This window comes from Anopheles bellator, chromosome 2 (assembly GCF_943735745.2).
Source record: "Anopheles bellator chromosome 2, idAnoBellAS_SP24_06.2, whole genome shotgun sequence".
NCBI classification, from domain to species: domain Eukaryota; kingdom Metazoa; phylum Arthropoda; class Insecta; order Diptera; family Culicidae; genus Anopheles; species Anopheles bellator.
This window is the reverse complement of record NC_071286.1, coordinates 35,852,580-35,880,508: the sequence shown is the minus strand read 5'-3', so window position 1 is coordinate 35,880,508 and position 27,929 is coordinate 35,852,580. Positions and strand designations below refer to the sequence as shown.

The 27,929-nt window shown below is 50.4% G+C and overlaps 1 protein-coding gene across 1 annotated transcript; it reads left to right on the top strand.

The window, feature by feature from the left end:
- Window positions 1-1,807: 1,807 nt before the first annotated feature.
- On the top strand, window positions 1,808-23,239 carry LOC131209838 (muscarinic acetylcholine receptor DM1). Its single transcript, XM_058202983.1, has 7 exons — window positions 1,808-2,318; window positions 13,883-14,115; window positions 14,182-14,534; window positions 14,682-14,785; window positions 14,880-14,895; window positions 18,094-18,138; window positions 21,967-23,239. Exons 1-7 carry the CDS (start codon window positions 1,808-1,810, stop codon window positions 23,237-23,239), a joined length of 2,535 nt encoding a protein of 844 aa, XP_058058966.1.
- The last annotated feature ends 4,690 nt before the right edge of the window (window positions 23,240-27,929 follow it).

Below are 27,929 nucleotides of genomic sequence, written 5' to 3'. Positions count from 1 at the left end.
ATTTAAGCAAACTTATGCATCTACGCACCAGGGGCCAATGACACGTTGAGTCAAAACAATATTTTTAACATAATTTTTATTTTCGGCATTTTAAATCTACTAATCATAAGGTGATTTGAAGGTCTACTTGTGAGTGAACTTCTTAACTACGGGCCACTAAATTTATTTTTACAAACCATTTATAACAAATCAAACATCGTGCAATGATTTCATTTTTATTTTTGAAAGGTTTAAAAACAAAAGAGATTCACGAACGAATGTTGAAAGTGTACAAGGGATCCTCAACTTTAATTAGGGGGTTCAAAGGTGGGTTTCTGAGTTTAAACGTGGTCGTACTAGCCTTCAAGACGATCCTTGTCAAAAACGTTAAAAACTGACATAACACCTGAAATCGTAAAAAAAATACAGGATATCATTTTGGAAAAATCGTCGAATCACTTAAAGAGATTTAGTATAAGGTCTAGCCATCTCATTGCGTAGAGCAATAAATATTTTGACTGAAGTTTTGACAATGCACCCTGTCACAAGAGCAATTTGAAAATGGCAAAATCCACGAACATGAAGATCAAATTGTTACTAGGCGGCTACACAAAGCGTGAAAACTAGCGTAAAATTAATTATTAATGCCAAACTGTTTACGCTTCGTGTGGCAGCAAAAATATAAAAACGAAATGTGAAACGTGTTTACGTTCGTGTTTTTGATCCGAGAAAATAGAAATAGAAGAGAAATAAATTGATTTCTGAATATTATTTTCTGTTGTTTTTTTTATTTTGTTGCTACACCGGCAAATAAGAACTTAAACTATCCTCTGTTTGTAAGCATGCGTATGCAAAAAGTATTTACTCTCGGCGTTTACGCCTCGCGCGAGCCGTAAACTTTTTGACAGCGCCACAGCAGTTTGGCATTAATCGTTAATGTCAAAATCATTACGTTACGCCTGATGTAGCACCCCAGTTATTAGAGTAACCACCCTAGTCACCAGATTTGGCCCTTGGTGACCTACATCGTTTTTCAGATCGAAAAAATCATGCGTGAAAAGCGCTTTTCATCAAATGATGACGTCAAAAAAGCTGTAAAAAAATACTGTAACATGTCGATACTAAATGGCTTGTCAAAAAAAATTAAGTGACCGATTCGCACGAAACCTTACATACGCTCAATTGAAGAGTGTACCAACGTAACAAAACAAAAATCAGGCTCGTAGCTGCGCTCTCTGTTATCGAAGCTAAGAAACTAATTGAACAGCCTAGAACAGTACATATATTTTTGCAAGTCTCTGTCATACATTGTCGTATAGATAATAAGTGATAAATTGTTGTTTTGCTATATATACTAGTCTAAACCAGAATCTGAACTGGTTTTTCCGAGTTAATGTTCCGATCCTTCACCGTCCGGCCCATGCGCTACCAGTGTCCGATTGATTCGGAAAAGTCGTAGGGAATAAATTCGAAGCTGCGAAGAGAGCCACAAACAGTGTCGCTAATCGGCTTCGGAAACGGTGGAACTTCAAACGATGCTGACACGAGCCGGTTGTTTATTCGCATAATTGGCAGCCTGTGCGCTTGAGTACTGACACCACGTTTCTTGGTTTTGCAGGATGCGGCAGCAACCACCACCAGTCGCCGGGTAGTGAGCCGAACAAGCAGCACTCAACAGTTGGCCTTTTCGTCGTCGTCGTCGTCGCCGGCACGGTTGAAGCACCGGTGGTCCACCACAATCTTCGACATCATCGCCAACGGACCGAAACGATCGGTGGTTCCGTCGGGGCTACAGTGTTGCTGAGCCACCGGTGCCGGCTACCGGGAGATGGGCCGGCCATTCTACGATGATCCGGTCGAGATGTGGTTGTGGTCTTCGATGGAGCCGACCCGGCAGGTGGTCCGGCTAGCGGCATCCGTGCCGGCGCCGACCCGGCCCACCACGACCACCACGGTGGAATCGCTCAGCCTGGGCCGGCCGACCTGGGCCGGGGCCGACCACCCGCCGTACGGCTACATCCCGTACATGCAGCGGTTCAACATTTCCATCTACATCGACCCGACCATCGGCGCAGGGCAGGGCAGCAGTGTTGACTCGAGCATCGGCGACGAGCCGGACGGGGACGGCGAGCAGCGGCTGGCCCTCCACAACTACTGGGCGCTGCTGGCAATTATTCTGGTATTCGGTACGGCCGCCGGCAACATTCTCGTCTGCCTTGCCATCGTCTGGGAGCGGCGGCTACAGAACGTGACCAACTACTTTCTGATGTCGCTAGCCATCACCGACCTGATGGTGGCCCTATCGGTAATGCCGCTCGGGATCCTGACGCTGGTCAAAGGTAAGTCGGGCGGCCAGGTGCCACGGTTCCACGGGCTCCACTCTATTAGCACACTTCGCGCGGTGGGCAGCGAGGGTCCGTTTGTTTCCACCTCGCTGCCCCGGCTCAACATCGATTATGCCGATTATTCGGTAAAGAATCGGATTATTTTGGAACAATCCGCCAGCCGGCTCGAGGATGCACAGTCGCCTGGTCCTGGCCCACACTGTCCGGACAAGTGACCTGCTGGACCGGCCCACAAAACTTTCCTTTCCACTGTCGGTCAAAGTTCGTTACAGATTATGGACATTAATTTACGTACGGCTCGCCGGTACACAGTGTATTTCCGGTAGTATGGTGCTTCGTATTTCCGGTAAATTGAATGCGCTGCTCTCGGTGCTGTAACGTGTCGTAGTCGTGTCGTTCAGTTTTGAGCTTCTTGTAATGGAGTTACTGTACTTTGTAGGTAGTTGCGCGGCCCCCTGACGTGAGGTTCGTACAACGGGCTGGCCGATGTTCCGAGCCGTTACGTGCTCGGAACACCAGTGAATTGAGGAGTGGAATAATTATGTTACTTTCCTGTTCCCCGCCCCAGTTGCGAGCGCTTGAGAGGGCAAGGCCTTGGACGGGACGCGTACTTGAGCCGACCTTTCTCCCATGGCCATGCGAGAAGATGTGTCGTGACTTGCAATACTTTTCCCGCTGCAGACTTGTACCGGAAGCGGACGAACGTGTGTAGCAGCGAGTCCGAGGGTTTCCGAAAAATTTTGTTAAACTTCTGGTGATGAATTGGGCAGCTGGAAAGTGCTGACGTTCGTGCGGCCTTAACTTGGCCGAGCCCACACACGGCTGTGGGTGGCTTCGGTTGGAAAATTTTCGCAAAACACTATCATTTGCCAACCCGGCAGCAATTAGACTAATTGCAGAACACGGGAACCGTATTACGGGCACTTCTAATGTTGCCGAAGGCGAAGGGGATAGCTGCGGGAAGCGGAGTGCCGAGGTACTGTAATGGGTGCATTTCTCCACGATGGTTGGACCGGAAATTGGCGCCGAACCAGCATTACCAGTAGTTGCGGTGCTCTTCGGGTTCTTACCATCCCCACCCCGGGGATGTCCCAGGAGCCAAATAGTTGTAGATTAAACTTATACAGAACCGGTATAGTAACAATCCGAAACGGACTTCGTCCAGTGATAAGGCACTGCTAGTGGTGCATGCTTCGGGAAACTTTTCCATCCGACGGACCGGATCGATGGGTGCGGCGTCGGAGTCGCCCGTTTCCCGGCGCTCATGGTGATTTGTGTGGCGAACGTCAAAAGAAATTAACACATCAAAGTGCCGCCCTTCCTAAAAGCGGCACTATTTTCGTTCACTTTCCGACCGACCTCACCGACCGCCGCACGGCACAATACCCATCTGCCGGGCGGCCACTGCACAGTGGCCGGAAAGTTCCCTACTAATGGTTCGTAAACAAAAGTTTGGCGGCAAGTTTTACTTTTGCCTTGCGGTAGGTCGTAAGTTTATTTTTATTAAGTTAAGCCAGGTATCTACTAATATTTGGGAAGGTAAATATTAATGTTAGAATCTGTTGTAAATAAACTGGGGTGTTCAATAAGTTTTGCGGTTTAACAACACATGGCAAAAATTAAGTATAGTGCAGTGATTGAATTTTTGTTTTTGGAAGGTTTAAAAGCAAAGGAAATTTATGAACGAATGTTGCAAGTATATACGGACTCTTTGCCATCAATTAATAGGGTAGAACTATGGGTTGTTATGTGTAAACTTAGTTTCCAGTCCTAAACCAATTCATACGTGTAAATCATTTATAATTAAATGACGAGGTCATAGCAGCTATGCCACGTATTTTGCTGCCCTTCCGGATTCTCACTTCAGGGATGGAATTCATAAATTGGAGTCTCCTTGGAACAAGTGTTTCGATGTTCAAGGAGACCATGCTGAATAAACTAGTGTAATACAAACCATAAAACCAAGCCTAGTATGTATAGTAAGTATCCATAAGCCTTGGTATGTACGCTAAGTCAAAACAAAACAGTACAAAACATCAGCATACACATCTAATAACTATGTATTGTAAACAGTAAGTAGAAAGTACACAGTGCTGAACCGGTACTCGTCTACGCCCGTCGCCTTGTAGCGAGAGGTACTCCCGTCGAAGTTCTTGATTGAAGAACATCACGAGTACCAGTGGCGAATATCGGAGAGGACCGTCCTGTTGCACACTAGGCGGTTTTGAAGTCGTTCTTGCTTTGCTCTCCTCTATGAAGTGTTTCTCGTCAAAAGTGTTTCATATTGCTGGTGCAAAAACATAAATAAAATTAGGACACTTATACTCCTGAGTGTACTTGTTTTTTTTTCTAAAGGAACGGGTCGTACTTATTAAAATTACTTTTTATCTGTAGCCTATTGAAACCAAATGTCGTCCAAGTTTTCAGCTTCGATTTCGTCGAAGAAACAATCTGCCAACATCATGCCGCCAGACCAAAATCCTCGCCAAGCAATCATTACGTTGTGGGTGCATTGGCTTCTCTTGCACAATGTGTGGGTTTTCGGAGCCCCAAATACAACAGTTCTGGTGACCAACATAACCACCGAGGAGGAGCTTAAATTATATGAGCTGTTCAAATTTCGTATGGTTTCAGTTGAAGACTCATCGCTTGGGGAATAAGTTTTTAATATTTCCCAATTTTCTGCCAGTGTCTAGCGTCCCATCTCGTACATTATAGTTTCTTCAGTGGCTAGAGGTTCTAGTGAAAAAAATGGACAAGTTTAGTGAATTCCATTTTCCTCAACGCAAGGATTGACGCGCCTATAAACCAGACGCTCCAGCTTTGCGGTTTTTGACCAACCTTCGCCCCACTGTGCGCTGGTGACAACGTTCTTTGTTGTGCTGCGAATTGTGTTTTTTTTTATCGTTGACCTTTTTTTTACCGCTGTGTATGTGTGTGTCGTAATGTATTTTCATAGGACGAAAAAGGGGCCACCGAAGGCGTGCCGAGGCTGACCTTTCGCTCCAACACTTAATCGATTACGCGGGCTAAGGGCTTTGGCAGAGTTTGATCTTCGTTTCTGAAGGCACGCCGTTTCCGCAACAATTCACTACAATGGGCCGTCTGTCGCCGGGGACCTTCTATTTCACCGCGCAGCGAAGTTACATCCGAAGCATCCCCGATGGGCTGGCCAGAAAACCACTTAGCACACTGTTGTCTGTTGTCCCTTTTTTAAAGTTGCGCTTTTTTGTATATTTTTTGCCTAAGGGTATACCGTTAATGTGGGTTTTTTCTTCTCTCTTTTCGTTTGGTCACTTTGCGCCGAATTGTGCCTGAAACGGGGCAGCCGCGGTAGGACTTTGATCTGCTTTTGGTCATTCGCCCGGTGGCCGGCCGGGGAATGGCCACCGTCGCTCGGTTAATTAAAAAGGCTAAGAAAAAGGGGCGATTGTGGCTCACGAGATTGTGGGGCACCCAAAAGTGGAACCCTCCATAATCCTGGAAAAAGCTGCCCAAACCCACCGAAAAGGACATTCGCGGGACTCCCGTTCGGGTGCCCCGCATTCCGGGTGACTCGTTCAACGCCTTGTCGTGGCGCTTCGGGTTCCGAGCGCCAATCCAATCCGATGGCCGCATGCCGCCGGAATCGTTAAGCAATTTTCAGTGTGTTGTTTAAAGTCTATGCACACCTTGCCGGTCGTGCGCTCCGGCGCAGCCGGGCTCCCAGCCCGCCCGACGGTATTACGAATAATATTATGTAAATTCGAATCATGAAATATTTATGCATCGGTTCCATGCTGTCGCCGTTCGTGCCACTGATCTCGGGCCGTATGCTGTGTCCTGGCGCGCCAGCCAGTAAGAGGTTTAGCCCGTCGTCGTCGTCCGTCGTGTCGAGGGCCACATCGGCAATGGAAATTGAGGCAGCAACCGGGTACACTTTTTTTTTTTTTTTTTTTTTTTTTTACATCTGGGGAAATCTTCGGTAAGGACTCCTCACAAAGTGAGGAGCCCAAAGAAACGGGCAGCACCGTCTGCCGGATTTCTACCGGCTAAAACCCCAGATGTGTGCAGTTCGTGTCCCCCCAGTACTTCACCACGAGGTATATGACTGGGGGTAGAACTTCGCCCATTCAGGGCGTTAACACGCGGGCCTCTTTGGGTCAGCTTCTAAGCCTTCACTGCGCTATGCGGCCGTCCCCCGATGGAGACGGCCTCCACACGCCTTCTGGCGGTTGCCACACGCTGCTAGCGCAGAATTGCGCGTCCTGCGTGTGGCTAGATTCTCTAACGACCGGATGTGACGGCCTCGGTGATGGCCGCCCTTTCGTCGTTGCTGAGTGGGTCGCGATCAGAGGCATCACTCGCACCCACTCCTCCTTCTGGAGAATCTATTCTAATGCTGCTTCCGCTGCCGTAGAGACTGCAGCGACGACCGCCATCGCCCCGCAGCCTGAATGGTCTTTCTCTGCCGACGCCGGGCTCAGATGCAGGTCGCGTCCGTGCTCGGAGGGGAGCGCTGCGACGCGTACTTACGCGAGCGGCTCGTTCAGCTCGCGCGTCCACTGCCGTTCGATGTTGGCGCGGTGCGCTGCTGTGTCCGCCCTCCCCTTCGGATCCGGTGGCTCTGGAGGGACGCTCCTGCTGTTGTTGCTGGTGCTGTTGCTGCTGCCGCTGGCAGCGCTGTTGCTGCTGCGACCGCTGTTGCGGGAGCTGCTGTTGCGGCTGCTGCTGCTGTTGCCGGGCTCTGGTGCGTTCGCGCCAGTTGCGCACTCGCTCGCGAACCCCGGCTCTCCGCCTCAGCGTGGCCTCGGAAGGTGAAGACTCGTTCCTCTCGCGCTCCGCGCGCCTGTTCGCCGTGGCTAGCCGACGGGCGGCGTTCCTGCGATCGAGGCGAGCACGATGTATAGTTGATCGGGCCTGTTGTGCACCGACGTCAGTTGTCTCTGGATTCGAGGCTGCCCTGTTGGCGCGTTCCTCGTTCCATTCTCTTTGTAGCCTCGATGTTATACGAGTCACTCCCTCCGTTATTCGACTCCACTCCACCCGTCCGCGGAGGAGGAACTGCTGGAGATTGTCTGGAGTGACTCGTACTGTGCCATCCATGGTGAGGCATTCGCGACGTATTGCCTCAAACCTGGGGCACTCGAAGATCGCGTGTTCCGCCGTCTCGGCGACGCCCTGGCATTGAGTGCAGTTCGGGGACTCTATGAAAGACATACAGTGCAGGTAGTCACGGAAGAATCCGTGACCGGACAGCACCTGACACAGATGAAAATTCACCTCCCCATGCTTCCGCTGATGCCAGGTCGCGATATCTGGAATGGTGCGGTACGACCACTTTTCGTATCGGGTGGCGTTTGCTCTGGCGGCATCCCGTACCCTCTCGTCCTGCCAGTGGCGCAGAGTGATCATGCGCTCTTCCTGGCGGACGCGGTTACGGTCCAGGCGTTCATCGGAACTGCGCAGGCGTTGGTAGCATCGTGCGTCCTCGCTAACCAACCGACAGATGGGAACTATGTTGGCTATTGCAACAGCCGACTTGTAGCTCACCGTGCGGAACGCAAACGCTGTCTTGATCGCACAGTTCCGCTGGGCACGCCAGAGTTGGCGCCGTCCCTCCTGTACGCTGACGACCTCGTGCCATATCGGGGCCGCGTATCGGAGCACCGACTCCACTACCGCCGATATGAGCCGTCTCTTGGATCCCTTGGGGCCGCTGTGGTTGCGCATCAGTCGGATAACGGCATTTCCAACGAGCGTTGCCTTCTTCGCGACCTCCTTGACATGTGGAATCCAAGAGAGTTCGTGGCTTAATCGCACGCCAAGATATTTGATATTTGGGCTGCTGGTTAAGGTCTGCCCGCCAACGGTGACCGGAATTCCGGCCATGTTATGCCTCTTCCTGGTCACCATGACTATCTCGGTTTTGGCCGGCGCGAGCGACAGGCGATGGGCGACCATCCATCTATTAATGGCCTCGATGGCCTCTGCGGTTTTCCTTGCCGCTGCTGCTGGGTCTGTGCCTGGCACCAACAGTACCAGGTCGTCGGCGTACGCTACGGCTTCGGCACCTGCCGGTAATGGTACCTCCAGTACACTGTTGTACATGATGTTCCACAAGGTGGGGCCTAGGACGGACCCCTGTGGAACGCCAGCCGTAAGCGATCTAGACACCGGTCCATCATCGGTGTCATAGATAAGCCGTCGATTGCTGAGCCAGTTGGCTAGCATCCGCTGGATGGATTCCGGGACGTTCATTCTTCGAGTTGCCTCCGCAATTCCCTGCCAGCTAGCGGTGTTGAATGCATTACGGACATCTAGCGAGACCACCATGATATAGCGGTCTGCCCGACAATCCCTAACGTTCCGCGAGCGTACCAGTTTGCAGGCATCCACCACCCTCTGGATAGCCTGGAGGGTTGATCTTCCTCGACGGAAGCCAAACTGATTCGCTGACAAGCGGGGTGCATCCGAGGCCTCTAGATGTTCATTGAGGCGGTCCAGTAGGAGCCGTTCCAGGATCTTTCCTGCTCCGTCGATCATTCCCAGAGGACGGAACGACGACGAATCACCTGGTGGCTTGCCCGGCTTCGGTAGGAGTGCCATGCGCTGGGCCTTCCACAGGGTCGGAAAGACCCCGCGATCGAAGCACTCCTGGAAGACCCGTTTGAACGTCTCCGGGTGCTCTTTAACGGCAACCTTGAGGGCCGCATTGCCGATTCCATCTAGTCCAGGGGCTTTCCTTGTGGCGAGATTGCTGGCAATCTCCACCACCTCCTCCGTGGTTACCTCGCGGGTTCGAGGCTGTGAAGCACTGGTGGTTGCTTCCGTCGTCCAGTGGAAGGGGGGGTGTTCGGGGAACAGGTCGTTGACGATGCACTCTAGCACTGCGTTGTCCCTTTCGGGGGGGACGCGACTTCCCCGCAGGCGAGCCATCACTACCCGATATCCCGTCCCGAACACGTTCTCCTCCGCCTCCCTGATCAGCTCGTTGAATTTGCTGTCTTTACTGGCTTTGATACCGCGAGCCAGGGCTCTTCGGAGCTGAAGATGGTGTGCAGCAGCCCGCGCTCTCTCGTCTGGGTCCGTGAGACTGAGATAACGCTCTTGCGCCGCCCCACACTCCTGCCGCTGCTGATCCAACTCTTCAGTCCACCAGTAGACTCTGGGTCGCACAGAGAAACCAGACGCTTGTGATCGTGTCATCACCTCATCGCAGGCACGGCCGAGGCCCATGATGAGCTGTTCAGGGGACGCTGCAGCTGTCTCTGGGAAGCGCTGCAGCGGTTGTCGACGGTCTGCCTGCTGCTGCTGCCGATGTCTTCGGTGTCTGGCATCCGGGCGACACACTTCGAATCTTACGTAGCGGTGATCGCTGTTCGAATAGTAGTCGGTGATTACCTCCCATGTGTCTTCGCAGGCGATGGACAAGCTTGCAAATGACACATCGACGACGCTCGGGCGGGCGACCCCGTTCCCTATGAAGGTGGGTGTGTGTGTGCGCGTGTGTGTGTCGCGTCTATTGAGCACCATCAGCCGGTGGTCCTCTACCAACCAGGCCAAGGCTTCTCCCTTGGGTTTCGAGCGGCAACCGGGTACACTTGTCACTTGTAGCGCTGCTGCGAGCGAGTCTCAGCGGACTCGCTGGGCCACTCGGCGGTCGACCGAACCCCCGGACGGCGGGTGACCATTTGATGGCAGCCAAAAACGCTGTCAAACGTTGAGTGACAGATACGCACGCAAATCTCGACTCGGGGTTTATGGGTTGGCGTTCGCGTATCGCGTACTACCTTGCGGTCCTCTCGCGAGCGCCTTCCCGCGGTGGGTGATGTGAAGGATGAAAAATGGATTTAGCTTACGGCGCCGCGGATGCCGGAAGCCAGCAACCAACGCCAGCAACAACAACACACCCACACTATCACACCGCAGCCCACTTCCGCTGCACGCACTTCCGTTCCTGGGGCGATTTTTCCTTCCTTCCGTTCGGTTGTTTGCTACGCTCCGCTTCGGTAGCTCTGCCGGCGGGGTTCGGGGCGGAAATTACTGGAATCATTTATGCGCGCAATTGTTTTTGCTTGCCAGAGGTTTAATTAATGATGTTGTGGGTGGCCCGGTCTCGGGCGGGTGGCGGCGCAAGAAACAGTAAACCTTCGCCATCATCGCCAACGACCATCGGGTGGTGCTGCGTCGGGTGAAAAATGGGCCGACGGCTGACTCTCGGCTGTCGTCGGGGTGTCAGAGCCTAGGGGCAGAGCCTTGATCACTCAATCGATCACGCCGACAAGACGCCTTCCTTGGCAAGCACCAGGTGGGCCATTTAGTGGGCCGCAGCGGAGAGCCATCCTGAATGCCCCGCGCTACGCAAGTAAGGGGCTCCGCATCTTCGCAGCAACAGGTCCTTCGAAAGTTAGTTTATCTCGAGCCACTTACATCAAAGCTAAGCAAGGCCGTGGATAAGAAACTGTGAAAATTGTGGGGATTTTTATAACGTTGGAAAACATCAAAACTATCGAGCAAACTGAAAATTGCAAACAGAAGTTCTGTCGTGGCCATAAGAGAACCAATTGGAGTGGTTTATTTGATAGGTTTTATATGGTTAAGCACCGTGTATACACTATAAGCACTTACTCAATACTCGTACGATAGTTTTAAATATATTGGGCCATTGTCAGATAACTAATAGACAGGGTAGCATTTATTCATCACGGATGCGTACGAGTTGGGTTGGATTGCCCATTAAAGTACTCGATGGAACTAGCACCATGCCACATAAAACGGAATACAATCTTCAACTAGCCCTCAAATTAGACGACCTATTTTTATTCCCCGAAAACGTTTTTGTGCAGTACTTCCGGTCAGTTGTATAGGAGCTCTATCCTGTATCTTGCTGAAATCTTACTCATCATTATAGTTTAGCTTCATATATTTTTTAAATTATACGAAGATCTTGAGGCTTTGGATGTTTGTTCATTGTTTACTTCAATTTCTGCATAACACTTCTGAGTGCTTTTGAATATAATTCAGTGGCCGTTATTCGTAGGTACTCTTTGATATAAACGTTTCCATTCTTCGAGCTTGAAATTGTCAACTTTCTAAGACTTGTTAACGCATCAAGCGATCGTGGCAGTGTTTGATAACTTTTCATTTTACATTTTCCAATCCGTTTTAAAATGCGTATGGCAATGTCAACAAAGCAGATTTTTGTGGCTCCCGCACAACCAATAACGGGGGGGTGAACCGTAAGGGTTTCAGTCAGTTTACTGTAAATGTGTCAATCGCACACAAAAACAGCAGACCAAACTCATTAAATATTATAGGACGTGTACGCGAAACTTCAGCGTGGGTAATGGGCGACGATAACTCATGATTAAAACGTTTTACGTTTAATAAAAAAGTTCCAGCTACAGACTGAACAGCAAAGGCGCGTGCTTCGCCAATTACACTTCCCTAACTTTCTGACGGCACACGAATTTGATCCCGGGGTAAACGGTGGATTCGCGGTTATCCTGCCTTTCGGTGGCCTTTCTACATGCGATGGGCGGACGGGCAGCGCTCGCCATCCGTGTAATGAAGAGCCAATCGAAAGCAGTAATGAATTTAGTGCTGTCGTGTTGATTTTGAACCAGTTTTCGTTGTAACTGCTGCGATGGCAATTAAAGTTACAGTGTTACTTTAGAGTGTAAGTCCCAGAGGACAGTATCTGCTTGACGTGATGCTTATTCGCCTGTTGTATTAAACCCTTACTCTCTTTTCCAACAAAAAGCTCTTCAGTTTACTGCCAATTACTTCATTTAAGTAATTGGTTAAACTGCTTAACGTAATCGAAGTTTCTTTCTTCTATTGTTGAACCAAAAAAGCTTTGGCTCAGCACTGGTGTATCACTGGTTCATTCAATCCATGCAACTAGGTAATGTAATTGAAATCGTTTCACTGAAGTCCTGTCTGACCAAATATTATACGAAAGCGTGGTGAAGCGTAGCCTTTTACGCGCGATTTGCTTTGAAAAGCTTACGGCTGGTCCGGGTGGTTCCTACACTGGAGGATATATCGACTATAGTAGGCATCGATAACACATCGACCGATCTACGGTGATAGTGAAGTGCCATTACATGCAGTAAATATGCGTTTCAATGAGTTATGGGCCCGCCGCCACAGTACAGAGTGTTTGTGTTTAAGCTCGGCCAGCACGGCCGTGCAACGGCGATTGAAGTGGCGGATAAGCCGGCCCCCGGATGTAGGCGCACTTTATCGCCAGGCGAAAATACAATGAAGGTCCTTCGATTGAAGCTCACGGCGGCGGCCCGAGTAGGGCCATAAAATCCGCTTTAATTAAAGCGATTCGCTGACGTTGCCAATGGTGAACACATGTGCGGCCGTCGCTCCGGTTTGTGACCTGGAAAGTAAATCGAAGGCACAAGAAACACAAGGAATCGATTGGATGTGCCCAAAGTTGGCACTTTTGACATCGACGCAGCGAAATCGAAATCCAATACCGGGCTGTTAAGTTTGGCGGAACACATACCGGATTGCGAGTACCAACCGCCAACCGTCACCACCCAAATGGCGTAAATAGGGGTGTCAAAAGGGTAGGCGTTTAATTGGTTTTCAACGCCATAAATGGCTGTCGTAAGGCGGGGCAGGGCCCCCTTTTCGGCGTTTAGCCGACAAAACGTACCCTGGCGAGGACTAATTAATTACCATCTTGCCAAATCAATCGTCGAAGGATCAAAGCCGCTCACTTTGCCGAGAAAAGGGTGTCAGCGATGCGAATCCAACGCCCTGGAGCCCCGTTACATTGGCCTAACTGGTGAATGTCACGGGTCCAGTAGTATCGCCAAGGCGGCTACGAAGCGCATTTAATCATCCGCGAATTTCCTGCACCCGGAACGGCGGAACGGCGTCTACGGGCTGACCTTGGATGCTGAGCGGAAATGGGAACCTGCCAGCTCGTCCCACTTCCTAGCTGTTTTCCAATTTCCGATGGGAAGGAACAAACAAAATCCTGGTTAAACTTTGCGAACTCAACAAGGAGGTGGATTATTTTTGAATAACGGTGAACGTTTTCTATGGTTCTGGTTTAAATAGTTCCGAATTGTTTTTTTTTTGTTTTAGTTCCTGGATTATTGGAACCGTATTTTCCACTCCGTTCGTTCCTGATGTAGTCGGGCTAGGTGATGTAAAATATGGCAAACATTTTATCTTCGATGTAGTCATTTGTGAAACTCGTGAGTCGCAATACTCGTGAATCGTATGGCACGTAGCGCCGTCCTGTTGAAACCAAATGTCGTCCAAGTGTTCAACTTCTCCAAATTGCTCCGGCGGCTGCTCCTTCGAAAGGTTTACAAAATGCAATGCTTTGCCTAAAATGTTTAAAATTACCAGAATGAAGTTTGACGTTATAAAAGTGAAGTAATCAGGTAGTTGAAAATCCAAACACTAGATGCATCGCCCTATTAAATAATGCCACCGAATTGGTCGAAATTCCTCCATTGCATGGATTACGGAATACTTTCTACTACTTTTTACTACATCAACTGCCATGTAATTTCTACACGCGTGTGTTTCCGTTTCCGTAGGCCACTTCCCGTTGCAGTCGGAGTACTGTCTGGTGTGGATCTGCCTGGACGTGCTGTTCTGTACTGCCAGCATCATGCACCTGTGCACCATATCCGTCGATCGCTACCTTTCGCTGCGCTACCCGATGAAGTTTGGTCGCAACAAAACCCGGCGCCGGGTCGTCCTGAAGATCAGCTTCGTGTGGCTGCTATCGATCGCGATGAGCCTGCCCCTCAGTCTGATGTACTCGAAGGTGAGTGACGGCTGCCCCGTCAGCAGTCTGATGTCCTCCTCGATTCTATCATTCCCCTCTCGGCAGAACCACGCGTCGGTGCTCGTGAACGGGACGTGCCAGATTCCGGATCCGGTGTACAAGCTGGTCGGGTCCATCGTCTGCTTCTACATACCGCTCTGCGTGATGCTGATCACCTACACGCTGACCGTGCGCCTGCTGGCCCAGCAGAGTGAAAACCTGGGCGGTGTCGGCAGTGGCGGCGGCTGGTCCAGCGGATGGCTAGGGCAGGCCCCTGCCTTCGATCGGCGGAACACCTGGAAGCGAATCATCAAGCTGAGCCTGCCGTCGGGACCGAACCAGCACGCGCACTCGGCGGCATCGACCGACACGGAGTTGTCCACGTTGGACAATCACGACCTGTGGTTGCTCGAGTCGAGGTGAGTGCACGCCGGTCGGGGCCCTTTCGGCCAACTTTGGTAAACTTGGTTACGATGTACGGTTTCCTTTCGTATCGGTACATCCTGCCCCAAGAAGATGCCGTAGCATGCACGAGGACCGACAACACACTTTTCCCAACTTTACAGCATACCCGAGCCGAGCTCCATTACCATGACTGCCATGCAGCGGTTCGGCGAAGAGATGCTGAAACTTTCCCAGGGCCTGGAGTCGGTGGCACAGCACGGCGATGGTAACCGCGCGATAAGCGAACCCCCACGGCCGGTGTCAACCTGCCCACCGACGGGCTCGTTTAGGTAAGTGAACAAGTTTGAAGATTGCAGCAGCGCACCGTGCTGCGTTGTTCCGGCTTCTATGCACCGTTGCACCGCTACCTACCCGCCCTCCTACCTACCTATCGTCCATTCGAACTCGAAGCCCCGATGACTCTGGAGCGAACTTTGGCGATTCACTTCCTCGGGTTGTTGGGTTGGGTTCGGTTTTATTTTTGTACTGCACAATGGCGGCTTCGGAAGTGGAAGTGAATTCACCGAGTACCGACCGTCCTTTCTGCTCTTGATGCACGGCAACTATTTGTGTTATGTCATCGCGAGCGGTTACAGTTAAGCGAGGAAAGCTAATTAGAGCTCTTCGCAGTGCCAGACCCAACATGAGTTTAATGAGCGCAAACAAAGTTCCGCGGCGAAGTCTGTTAAACGAGAGTTAGACGAGCAAATAAAATGATGCCAACCGCCAACCAGATGGAAGGTTTTGAAGAGGATTTTGCGAGATTTGTCGAAATCGGAGCGATGTGGTGGCACTGGATGTTGAATGGATGGTTGGAAATAATTTGACCCAACCCAACTTAGGCAGCATGACTGCATGATTACTTTGGGGTGCCACTACTTTTGGGCATTTGATGTTTGCTTGGTGGCTTTTGACGAATACCTAATTTTTAAAATGTTTCCCAATTCGACTAACGTTTTAAAGCAACGACTAGAGTGGACAACTGTCCGCTTGGCAGTTGCTTACAATTTTTACCATACTGCATAAAGTTGTTCTAATCGCTTCAATGTTCTGCTGAAAGCGCTCGGACCAAGTTTTGAGGCTCCCAAAGTTTGTTGCCACTTCTTTGACATGGATTTGCTTTCACTTTGGCCCTGTTTATTATCTTCCTCTGACCGACGATAGTAACCGAATGTGCCGGTGCTTCTTTTTTTTGTTATCAGATCAAACACAAGATTGTGGGGTCCCTTCAATGGACAGTCCTTTGGCGCTGAATGCGCTTTCATAAATACTGGTCAGGGCAAAAGTTTCCGCGTTTATTTTAATCGTTTTCGCAATCTCACTTTTTTCGTGCTGCTTCTGCAAACAATGCGTCGGTTCTACTATTGTTATCCTGTTGCCTTCCGTGATTTTGTGGAAAAATTATTAATTCCATTAGCGTTAGCTTTCGGTGGTCGATAGAAGAAATACTTTTTCAAGTAATTGTCGGATGCTGCTTTGTACGTTGACTTTTTTTCTAATCCCAAAAAATCCTACGAAACTCAAAACTCTCGAACTCGAAAACTCGAAACTTTTGTAGACCACTTGCACTACGGAAACATGGCAGATGTCCACGGAACAAAGTACATAGAATAAAACGCTTCAACCAAGATTTTCATCGTTCAGGTGGAATTTGTTGTTAATTGTTGTTAAAATCTGAGTCTAGTTTCCAATCACTCACGATGTGTTCTGAGCAGGAATAAGTCAACTGGGTCATGGAAGAATCTGAAAGCAAGCTCAGGTTAAACGTTAAGAATCAACCACCTAAAGAAGATCCTCCCATTTAACCCACTTTTCATCGTCCAGGACGAACATCTCGTCGAATTCATCACCCTTTCCTAATGCATTTACTTCTCGGATTTATGTGGCCTCTTCTTTAAGGCTTTTTTAAATGATGTAAAACTGGACAATAAGTTATCACTGCTGATACTTTACGGCCTCAGCTCGAAGCGTTGGGCACTCCTCGACTCCCAGACACGACGTAAAAAAGTAAGACAAACTGCGATGACGACGAAACGGTCGGAAGAACCTAAGTGTTCCGTTGGACTTTCCGACCGAATGCACACGAATAGTGTCACGTAGTACGCCCGGTCGAACGAAACGGCATCAAACTTCGACTCGCTCGGTGAAGAAGGTTAACACTCCGTAAATCAATCACCGGGGCCGGACAGACGATCGTTAGAAATTCGGAGTTCGGGGCTTCGGGACTTTACATCCGTTTCCAGTTTTGTTTCATTCTCTTTGCAATCGATTCCATTCTGGCCTTGCCTCTTTGATGGTGCTTACCCAACTTAACTTCATTGATGAATGAGTCTGACGATCGCCGTTGACGCCCTGCGTGCCCCAGAGCCCCGCGGCGCCAACACGAAAGGGTGAACGATGATTTTTACATGCATCATCCGAAAGCATATTTGCTCGGTCTAATTGAACGGGATCGACGGGCGTCTAAAATTAAGGTCCAGTGTTTGCGTTACCGACCCCTCACCGGCCGACCGGGTGATGGAACCGGTCCGGTTAATGGAAGGATGAAAAAAGGACGAATCAATAAACTATATTTCGCAACCGAATGGGGGAGGGCCCGTCTGCGAGCGTAACATAAATCAATCACCCATCGGCCCGGGGGGTGATGTGGTTGGATTTTCGGGGAGCGTCCCGTTGCCTGAGCCTGCCACAACACCACTGCTGACTGGACGGACCAGGCACGGGCGAAGGACGAGCACGAGGAAAGGCAACATATCAAATTAGCCCGGAGCGATCGAGGTTCCGCGTCCGGGATGAATGGGACGCCGGAGTGTGCCCGGGAACCGATGTCAACACGGCCAAGGACACTCGGTGTCCTCGGCTTCCCCGTGTGTCTCGAGACGCTGCTGTTCGCCACTCGTGTGTAGTGTGCGCTAAGCTTATGTGCACATAATCGGCCATAGCCGCTAATGGTGACGGGAGGGGAGGACGGCCCTGCCCCCACCGTTGGTGGGGTCCGGTTCCGCTGTTTGCGCTGCTGCAGGACGCGCACCGTTCGATGTGCAAAAAACAGCGTATTATTTTTGTGGTTTACGCGAACTTTGCTCTTTTGCGGTTCCTACCACACTAGTGCCTCCGGTCGGCTCTTATCGTGGCCATTTTTTTTGGGTGGTGGACAGGGGGGAAAGGAGAGGAGAGAGGTGACGGCTGACTGATGATATCGAGTTACTGGCGTTGTCGGCGAACCCGAAGAGCCTTCGGTTTTTGCTGCCTTCGCCCAGTTTCCCGGGGAGTCCGATCTTACGAAGGACACCGCGAGCATCCGAAGGACCCTTAGCCGTGGGAATCGGGTGACAGTAATAACGGAAGCGTTATGAAAACCGCGCCACACCACACCGCTTCGTTCGCTGGCTGCCGGTGGAAAATCCGGCCAACAATTAAATTGCGAACGCCAACCAACAGCGCGTACCTCGGTTTTGAACGGCGGAGCAACTCGTAATCCTGCCGTTTGATGGGTTTTCGTACGGAACAGGAGAAAACAACGGCCAGGGAGAGGGGGAACAATAATTCCGATTCGTATTGCCGGAAGGGGCTCTTCCGGTGGCGAAACATTCGTAACTGCGGTTTAAGCAGTGTAAGCAAATTAATTTTGCAGAAACGGGAACGGGAACCGAGAAATGGCGTCGGTTTGATGTGCGTCAGGTAGTAATAAAGGAGGGACACACGTACCGTGCACACCCAGCGAATGCGATAAACTCATCACGGCACTCACGCGAAATGTGATAAACTCGCGCACACGCATGTGGGCCACCCTGCCGTCGATTTGTCACCATCCAACCGTCACACGTGACACGTCGCACGCCGGAGTGGCATGGCGGGACCACCGCGATAACGAATCGTATTACACTTATCGTATTTACAACAAATTCGATTCGCCTTTGATGGTCCCCGTTGGCTCCGTTGGGTTGCTCCGACTCCCGGCTCGCGGCGCTGGAAGCCCGTAGGTGATGATGTCATCAGAGTAGTAACCGCGGAACGGCGAACTCGATGTGACCGGCTTGGCCTTTGACCCGAGACTTTTGAGGTTTTGTCTTTCAGTAATGCTGCTCCTGCGGAGGTCTTAGGGCGTGTTAGTGTAAATTAATCAGCCCCAGTATTGGCACCAACCGGCGTTAGGTCAGGGATGTGGTGCGTTAGGCATGAATCCCTTACAGAAAAACTTTCAATGCCAGCTGCAGTAGACATCACCTCATCTTTAGTAGGGCCTTAGGCTATGCCAGCGGTTTATTTTCCGATTTCCGAGGCTTCTTGTCATTGGGTTTTCCTGCTTTAGGGTGAAGATCTCGATTTCTTCTGAAGGTCTCAGTAAAAACCTGTGGATTCTGTTTAGTTTGATCACTACCACACTTGCAATGCAGAAAAAAACATTAATACTTTGCAATAAACAACTCTCTGGGAGCAATAGTTGTGTCCGGTTATTGTATTTCAACGGCTGAGTCGATCAGACGAGTGGTCTCTTTTACCACGATGGCTCATATTACCACAAATCCAGTAAGCAAACTTTCAAGAATTTGTATTAAAATCGAATTCTATACGAAAGGCATCGTTGCCTATCGGGGAATCGGGTTCTAATCCTGAAGACTATTTCAATCTATCAACGCCATCGTTCACATAAACCAGGTTGGCCGAATTGGGAGAAGAAAACTTTTCAGTTTACCATAGCTTTCCATGTATTCCGATTGGCGTGCATTTTTACCATAAACGATTGCAGTTTCCAGCGCGAGTTCGCATTTACCATTACCCGGCCAATCCTGGGCGAGAATTCACATCTCGAGGCATATTCGCTCAGGACATGCTGTTGAATGGTAGTTTAAGGTTCAAAGAGCAAAACTACTTCTTTCAAATATTATTTTGATTTAATTTTGTATGCTACCACAGCCATTTGGGGCAGACGAATGTTTCTTCATGTCGCTCGATTGCTACATAAGAGTAGGAACTTCTTCTTCACTTTGTGGTTGATGCCCAAAATAACGGGCTATTCTCGTCCCGTCTATTAGTTGAAAAAAAAAATCAACTTTAATCTTCAAATAGACTTCTCGTCGCTTCCGTGAATATCCTACGACGTAAACTTCGGCAACGCCTCGGCAAGTCTGGCCACCTGGCCGCCCAAGAAAGGCCGAATGTACAAATAAAGTATCGCATTGTATCACCCCAACATGTGTTAGCAACCTGCGTCATTCTGAGAAAAAGGGCTCAGGACTGATCGAGTCGTCGGCGGGGCTCAATTACGGCCATAAAGAGGTGAACAATTCTCCTAAAACCTTTGGCAAGCCTACGCTCAGCAGTGAACAACAAAAGGCGCTCTGATCGTGGGATGCGGTTCTCGCAAGGAACTGGCAGGAACTGTGTGACCTTTCCGGGCCGTGCTGGCCCGAAACCCCACCATAGCTTGATGAAAGAAGCAATCATTCGTGAGGAAAAACGCCTTCACCCTACGCACAGGATAATGCACCCATACACAGTGCCTCGAAGAGGGCGAGACGGATGTTTTGGAATACACCCAGACCACAGTGCCCAGATCTGCTAAATATCGGAAGCAGGTGGGCTTCTGATGAAATTTTGAGTCACCGGAAGGACCCCACGTTACTTAGCAAAATTGGCTGACGTAACAGTCCGGTCAGTATTGGTAGCTAACCTACCGCGCCGTTTGACGAACATGGCCGAACGCGACTTAATTTTTCGGATTCGAATATTGTTCGGGTAACGGAGCGAAGATAATTTAAGGCGACCACGTTCGTTGATCGGTAAACGTGTAGTAATTCTTTATGTTCGATATGAGTTTGCATTTCAGACGACTGTACGAATTGAGACGAGTTTATGCTTAGCTGGTTATGTTTTGTTTAATCTCCAACGTGATGTTTTTGTTGGACCGAGCGGCGCATCGTTGCATTGAGAGAATGTTTACCAGGTACCTTGAAAATAGATTTTTCTCTAAGAAATCAAATGTTTATTACTTTGAAATGAAAAATTCATTGTTATTCAAAGTATGTGCCATCGCTAGATATACATTTCTCCTATCTCTCTGTTAGGCCGTGGATTCCCAAACGAAAGAATTCTTCGACTGTTATTAGTAAACTAATTAGTCATCCAATTTCGACTTCCTCGTAGGAAACGAAGCGCTACTGAGCCAATGACATACGTGTCCCATCGCTAAAAACGAATGATATTCGGAAAGAACCAAGTCTGGCGAATACAGCGGGAAGGAATGGCAGCTCCCAGCCAAGTGATTTGATTGTATCCTGAACTGGTTTTGCTTTGGGGGTCACAGAGACGACAGGTTCAGTGGTCATTGAGCCCTACCTGGCGCCTCCATGGCGGACCAAAAGACACGGCATTTTGGTCGTTTTTAAATCAATGCATGGTTCAAATTGATCATTTGTTGACAGTAGCGATCTGTATAAACGGTTTCACCAGGTCTTAGGTGCTTGTTGTATACCACACCTTTCTGGTAACAGTTCATTGTCCTGTTGCCTAATCGATCTGGTTTTGCATTCGAAGTTGATAGTACAATTTTCCTAATCTGCCGGATCTTTCCCAGCTTTTCTCTTCAAACGTACGGGTGTGGCGTTTTAGGATGTATTTGACTGATCAACGAATTGTTGTTGCGTTTGCGTGTCATTTTCGCCCAAAAGTTCCTGTAGTGCTATCTTCTCGACCTTTTTTGAAGTCTTCCGACGCTCTTCGTTTTTTAAGCCTAAATCGGTCAGGTTCAATTTTTTAAAACCACTCAAAGCGCTGCGATCTTCCAAGAGCATGAGCACCGTGAGCTTCGACAAGCATTTGATGCGATTCTGTAGCAGTTCTCTTCAGCAGTCAGCACAAAAGCAATGATGTCCGCAAATCGTTGCTTACAAGCACCAAATTCGACATGGCCAAAGATAGGTTTCAACCATTTTTTTCATATGAAATCCCTTGCCTGATAACAAAACAAGGCAGTGTTTCCGTACCGTTCCCAACATGGGTAGGATGGATTGTCAGATTCTTTAATATGAAAAGGGTTTCTGGGTAGTTCTGCCAATCGGTTTGATGTGTGAAATTCCACCACACTCCTTTGCGGAAGCACCCAACGGACGATCTCATTAGCTACTTGTAAGCGACCGGTTGGCTTATCGCACCGTGCGTGACACATCGTGTAACCCGCCACCCCTTCCCCCACCACACTTCCCCGACCAACTCGCGGTAATTAGCAGCCCCCACCGGGGAGCCATTTGTCAGCCGTCACTAGCAGCGCGATTAGCGACCACCCCCCACATGCCTCCGATTGTTTCGTGCCACGAACTTCCGGCCCTGGAGCTGGAACGACGCTCCACAACACTTGGGGTTGCCCCCCTCACCCCACCCCCGTTTTTGTCCTTTTCTTTCCGGCAGGAAGAAAGCAGCACCCCGCAAGGGTTCGCCGGAGGAAAGTTCACCCGGGTCACCGCGGACGATGGCGAAGAAGCGGCGCAGCTCGACGTCGGCCTGGCTCCGGCGGCGGAACTCGGGCACACCGCCGCCGCCGGGACGGCTGGCCCGGAAGCGCTTCAAGAGCCTCCCGCACGCCATACCGCCCCCGGAAGCGGACGAAATCGAGGTGGACGAGCGGTTCGTGCAGGAGCTGCTGACGGCGGGGATGCGTGGTGGCCGACCGGCGGACGACAACGCGGACAGCGGGGACAGCGAGGGTGCGCCGGCCACCACCGGCCTCCGGTTGCCGCCGCCCTGCAAGTGCCCGTTCTTCGGCGAGGGCGCCACCAACCGGCAGCAGTACCTGCGGCCGGCGGAAATTAAAATCGTCAAAACGACGTCCGACTACAGCGCGGCGGGGGTCGCGTCGGCCGCGGCCGGCGACAGCCTCGTCTACAGCACCATCTCCATCTCGTCCGGCTCGAACGTCGCGTCGCAGACGGCGTCGCGCTCCATCTCCAGCAGCCTGTCGACGCTGCCGGCCTCGGCCCTGGTCTCGCCCAGCCGGAAGTGTAGTGGCGGCAGCGCGGCGAAGGGCATGTCGGTGGTGACCTGGGACCAGCGACGTCACCAGCGGCGCGGTTCCAGCTTCGGCGGCGCCCGCACCTCGCTGCTGCTGACCCCGACGAAGTCGAGCGTCTCGCTGCGGCGCTCCATCAACCTGCGTCACTCGTCCACCCAGCCCGGTGGCGGCGGCGTCAGCAATGGCGGCACGGACGCGGCCAGCGGCCCGTTGCGCTGTGGGCCGCCCAAGAAGAACAGTTCCTCGCCCTGCCTGATCCAGCACCAGACGGGGACCCTCGGGGGTGGAGGCGGCCCGGTGACCGGGGGGACGCCGGTGGTGCGGGCGCACCACTCGCGCAACTCCAGCATGATCTCACGCAACTCGTCGCGCCACGGACGCATCATCCGGCTGGAGCAGAAGGCGACCAAGGTGCTGGGCGTGGTGTTCTTCACGTTCGTCGTCCTGTGGGCCCCGTTCTTCGTGCTCAACCTGCTGCCGAGCGTGTGCGCCGACTGCGAGGCCAACATCGACCAGTGGGTGTTCGAGTTCGTCACCTGGCTCGGCTACGCCAGCAGCCTCGTCAACCCGATCTTCTACACCATCTTCAACAAGGCGTTCCGGGACGCGTTCCGGAAGGTGCTGCTGTGCCGCTACGGCCTCAAGGCGCGCTCCTGGCAGCCGGCCAGCTAGCAGCACACGGCCGCGTCCCGGCTGGCCAGCAGCGAGCCGCTCTAGCGCCCCTTCTCCAGCCAGCTCCGGCCAGCTCCAGTTGCTCCGGACGAGGCTAGGGCGCGCGTTTTGATACTTCCTGGCCGCCACGGCGTGGCAGATGTGTAGCACGACGGAAACTGTCCGTGCGTATGTATGTGTATGTGTGCGTGTGTGTGTGTGTAGCGTTACTTAGCAATAAATGTTTTATAATCTCTTCGCAAACCCCGCTGGCGTCGTCGAACTTTTGCGTCGAACCGTGGAACGCGTGGCAGGGAAGCCAAACCCAAAGCCGGGGAAGGATAATCCTTTCGCCGGCTGCGGTAAGTATTTCGGGGCAGATCCGGATCAAGGAAGAGTAACCAGTTCGGCGGGAGGACCTCCGGACTTCGAGGGGCGCACTAATCTCCGGTCTCTCCGGTGAAAACTGCGTTCCCACGTTCAACCCGCACGGTCCGAGAAGTAAGCTCTCCACAAGAGAGTTGACGGATCTTCGCCTTCGTCGCTCCTGTTCGCCTTGTAAACTTTGCTCAATGTGATGGGAAAAACTATCGTTCAAGTGAATTAAAAATCCACAAAATCGTGTTGAAAGATCGAAAAGTGAAGAAGTTACCTGACATTGTAGAGATATCAAAAGAACGGGCGGGCGCTAGTCATCTGAGTGGAGAGTAACTGGTGAATCTCGTCCAAAGCGCCGTCCGAAGCACAACAATCGGCTGGAGCGATTGGGATGGCCTCGGTATTTTGGGATGTGCGTGGTGTATTATTAATCAAGTATTTCGAGATGGGAAATAATATCAACATTTAATATTACATGGCATTATTGGAGCGTTTGAAGGTGAAATGGCAAAGGAAAAACAATTACGTGAATTGAACTTCGAATTGCTCCCACATGCACATGCACTACCGGCGACTACTGGCTATTCCCTAGCTTAGAGGATAAAGATAAAGGTCGTTCTACAAAAGATCGGTACTGAAATGTTTGCGCGGCGCTGGAATAATCGTGTGGCTCTTGAAGGACCTTACGTTGATCAATGAATCAAACTTTGAACAAAAAAGCCACGTTTTCCCATCTGTGCTCGGGACTTTTCAGCCCATGTGTTAGACACCGCGAACGGTACCGATTCGAAACGGTACCGATCTGTAATCGGCTTCTCGCCACCTCCTCAGATGTCCATGTCAACACACGTTGGCACAACTTTACGCTCACGGAGGACCAAGGAGCGTGTGGCCAGGAGCACACTTCTGTAAACATACAAAAGTCTGCCGGTGGAGTGCAGGTCCGTCTCGGAGGCACATTCCGTCTCAAGTGTCGTCCGCACACGTCACTCGGTACCGAGGTGCGAGTAAAAGTTAATCTAAGAAATCGGATCAATCATCATCGATTTGCTGCCATTTTCGCACGCCGCATCGCCGTTCGATGGTGTGTTCCTGCCGCCCGGGTCCTTCTCACCGGGAGGAACCGCACGGCACCGCCTTTCGTCTCTCATCCTGTTACGGGCAAAAAACTGGGATCCGTCTTGCTCGGGACTCGGCCAGCACGAACTCGGATTGCGTTTGATTGGAAACCGGATACCGGTCGCTCGGCCGCTCGGCACACAGAAACACTCTACAGATGGTCTCTGGTTTAATGCTCTGCAGCAGTCAGCAGTTGTGGCCGAGTGTCGACAGCAACCGGGAACTCGATGTTCGGAAGCATGGAACATCGGACGCCGCCAAGCGTGCATGTCGGATTAAAATCAAAGTCATACGCTACCGGGGCAGCTACTGAGTTCTGCCGGCTGGTGCGTTCGCAAGGCCGGAGCAAGGTAAATCACTTACGGTATCGCAACGAATTCAGTTATGAAATGCAATATCAATTAGTCGCGCCCGGCGCCAAGGTGACGCTGGTGTATCCCTATCCGCCGGCAACCACATAATTGCCGATGCTGAGCTCGTCAGAGAGAGTACCGGGCCGTGCCACGGGTAGTGTGGCAAATGAAATTACCAGAAGTAGTTTTCTGCACGACACGTTACGGGAGCATCGGAAGAGCGTGTCAACATCGTCACCGTGCGCCCATCTCTGGCAGCGAACTCAATAAGCAGACGGCCAGGATGAGATGGTACAAATTGCGTTTTTTACTCGCCTCTCCAGCACAATTGCTTTAGCAGCGGCAATTTCATTTTTACCTTCACGCACAGGCATTCCAGGCAGGTGAGCGATCGGACTCGTGCTCTTCCGTGCTGTTCATTTGCGAAGTGATGCAGTTTGCAGTATGAAAGCCACAAGCAGACACGGTACGTACTTCCAATTGGCGCACAGATTAGAGTGACAGTCGGCCACTTCTCGGCAGTATCTGAAAGAAGCTCCCCCAAATGGATGGGCGGAAAGAGATGCCTTTTTGGGTTTTTTGTATAAAGTTGAATTTTGGCCAAATGGTGAAGACGGATGGACGGATTAGGGTACGGATGGCTCTACAATATTGTTGGCGAAATAAAGGTATACTGCAGCATTCTTCGCCTCCTACAAAACTCATATTCCTTGAGCAGGTACTAGCTACTACTAGCTGATAATTAAATTATAACATCTACACTCTGCACTTAATAGTCTCTGGAAGAGGATAAATATACCCGAGGGAAGAATCTGGTTAGCATTGCATCAGCCCACCATTGTATCCGATCATAGCAAACTGAGTGAATCTACTGAAAGGCTTATTGTTACACTTGGTTGCGGCTGGAAGAAAGAACGTTGGCCACTTGGCGTGGCTGTGGCTATCTTTTGGCGTTCCTTAAGCTGTAATGAAACCTGGCCGGCTGGCCGTTGTGAGACACAATTAAAACTCAATCAACTTTTGCCGGTGATTATGAAGATTCCATTCTGTGGTCGACCGCTCAGCCATAGCCTAGTCTAGTCTAGTGTCTCGTGAGACTAGAAAAATATCTGGAAGGAATCGACTCGAAGGAAGAGAAATCGAACGGGCGGTAACGGAATCGGCTTTCAGCTTTCAACAGGGAGGAATTGATGGATTATAACCGATTTTTGATCCACTTTTAATCTTCTAGGCCGTACAATTGAATCACGATTCGTCCCAGAACCGGATGCGCAGCTCGATTTGAGTTTAAACGATTAAGATTGAGTTCTTTGTCTTTATTGCGCCTTTTGGGGGGGAGGAACTGTAGAAGCTGAAGGTTGAGTGCGTCGGATGCGTGTAATTGAAATAAAATGTCTACACTGCAGTAAAAGTAGATCTATTCATCCAGCTACATGGTTTGAAAGATGGCAGTGATCGACATTGGCCGTTGAAGCGCTTAGGAACGGACAGGATACCGACCGGTCCTGGTGACTTCTGATTCAGAGAACTTCGAACAGCCCCAGGGCATCAAGTGACGTGAGGAAGCGTTTGCATGAAGGCCGTCTGGAAACGAAGGAATCACAAATGGGATCGTGCGCCATCGTGGAATGTACATGAGAAAGTCTAGGTAGTTTCTTAGCTCTGTCGTTTCCTTCAGAATGCATTCCGGCCCGGAGAAATTACAATGGCACCATCTCCACCGAACGGATTGTTGTTCTGACAGGGATTATTCTTGCTCCTCCATGTTTTCCCTAGAGCATCACTATGCTCTGGGGCTACTCATGACAGTGTTTCCACCGTGAGCCAGTGAGACAGTGTAGTAACAAATGGACGCATTTCTAGAGGCCCCCAGGCCCAGGGGGTTAGCCAATTTTTCGATATAAACGGTCTGTAGCAGTCACGGGGACCGTGCTGCGAGTCCGCGCGTTCTATTTGGGAAAAAATATAACCGAACGAGAGCGCACTGCTGGGCAAGAGTAATTATTTTTCCATTTATTATTCAAATCCGTTTCGATTGGATGGCGTTTGGATGTGGCAGGATTGGTGCGGAAAAGCCACTAGGGATTGCTCCCCGTAGAGGATGTTCTGGCGCGGACAAACGTTTGCTGGTGTCACAGAGCGTGGATCAATGGCCAGCCTTTTCAAGAGATTAGAAAGATATTCCGTGCTTCTTGGGTTCGGCGACAGATCACTCAGCAACCTGGCCATCCTAGTAAAGCTTCTTCAGATTCTTTATTTGGCCTAAAATGACCATGCTCTTGCAGGGTATTGAAATTTGATTTTCACAATCCTTCAGTACTAAGTAATATTATCGCTTTTCATTTATTTTCAACACTTGTTAACCTTGTTCGCTGTATAAAAAATATTTAGGGGATTATTTAGAATAGGGCATAAATTAAAAATATGGAAACAGACATCAGCGTGAGTTCGCAGAATCGATGGAACCTGTACAGTATCTACGGTCATATTACGCGTAATTCTTACTGATGTGCCTTACTGATGTTGCAACTTGCTGCCATTCGAAGTTATCCGAAAAATGTTAACTATACCACATTCCGGCAGGACAACCGTAAGAAATCCTTCGTTCCGACAAAGTCTGCCGCTATAGCTGAAAAATGCCGAGAATAAATATTTCATGTCAAACGCTGTAACTTTTGCATATTGTCAATTCGTGTGTTCATCTGTATGCAAATGAGGTCCTGCCGAAGTTCCTCTCTAACAAGACACGTGGCTGGTGCCATTTTGTGAAACGGGCGAATACGTTGGTTCACTTCACAGCAAAATTGCAGCATAAAATTAGTTAAGAAAACATGTACAAGCAAACAGTACGCATAAAAACA

What these genes read in the sequence shown, in the direction of transcription:
- LOC131209838 (XM_058202983.1), top strand. Translation starts at nt 1,808, where the DNA reads ATGGGCCGGCCATTCTACGATGATCCGGTCGAGATGTGGTTGTGGTCT. An exon ending in TCAGTCTGATGTACTCGAAG is followed by an intron (nt 14,116 to 14,181) that starts GTGAGTGACGGC and finishes CCCTCTCGGCAG; the next exon opens with AACCACGCGTCGGTGCTCGT. An exon ending in TGCCGGAAGGGGCTCTTCCG is followed by an intron (nt 18,139 to 21,966) that starts GTGGCGAAACAT and finishes TCTTTCCGGCAG; the next exon opens with GAAGAAAGCAGCACCCCGCA.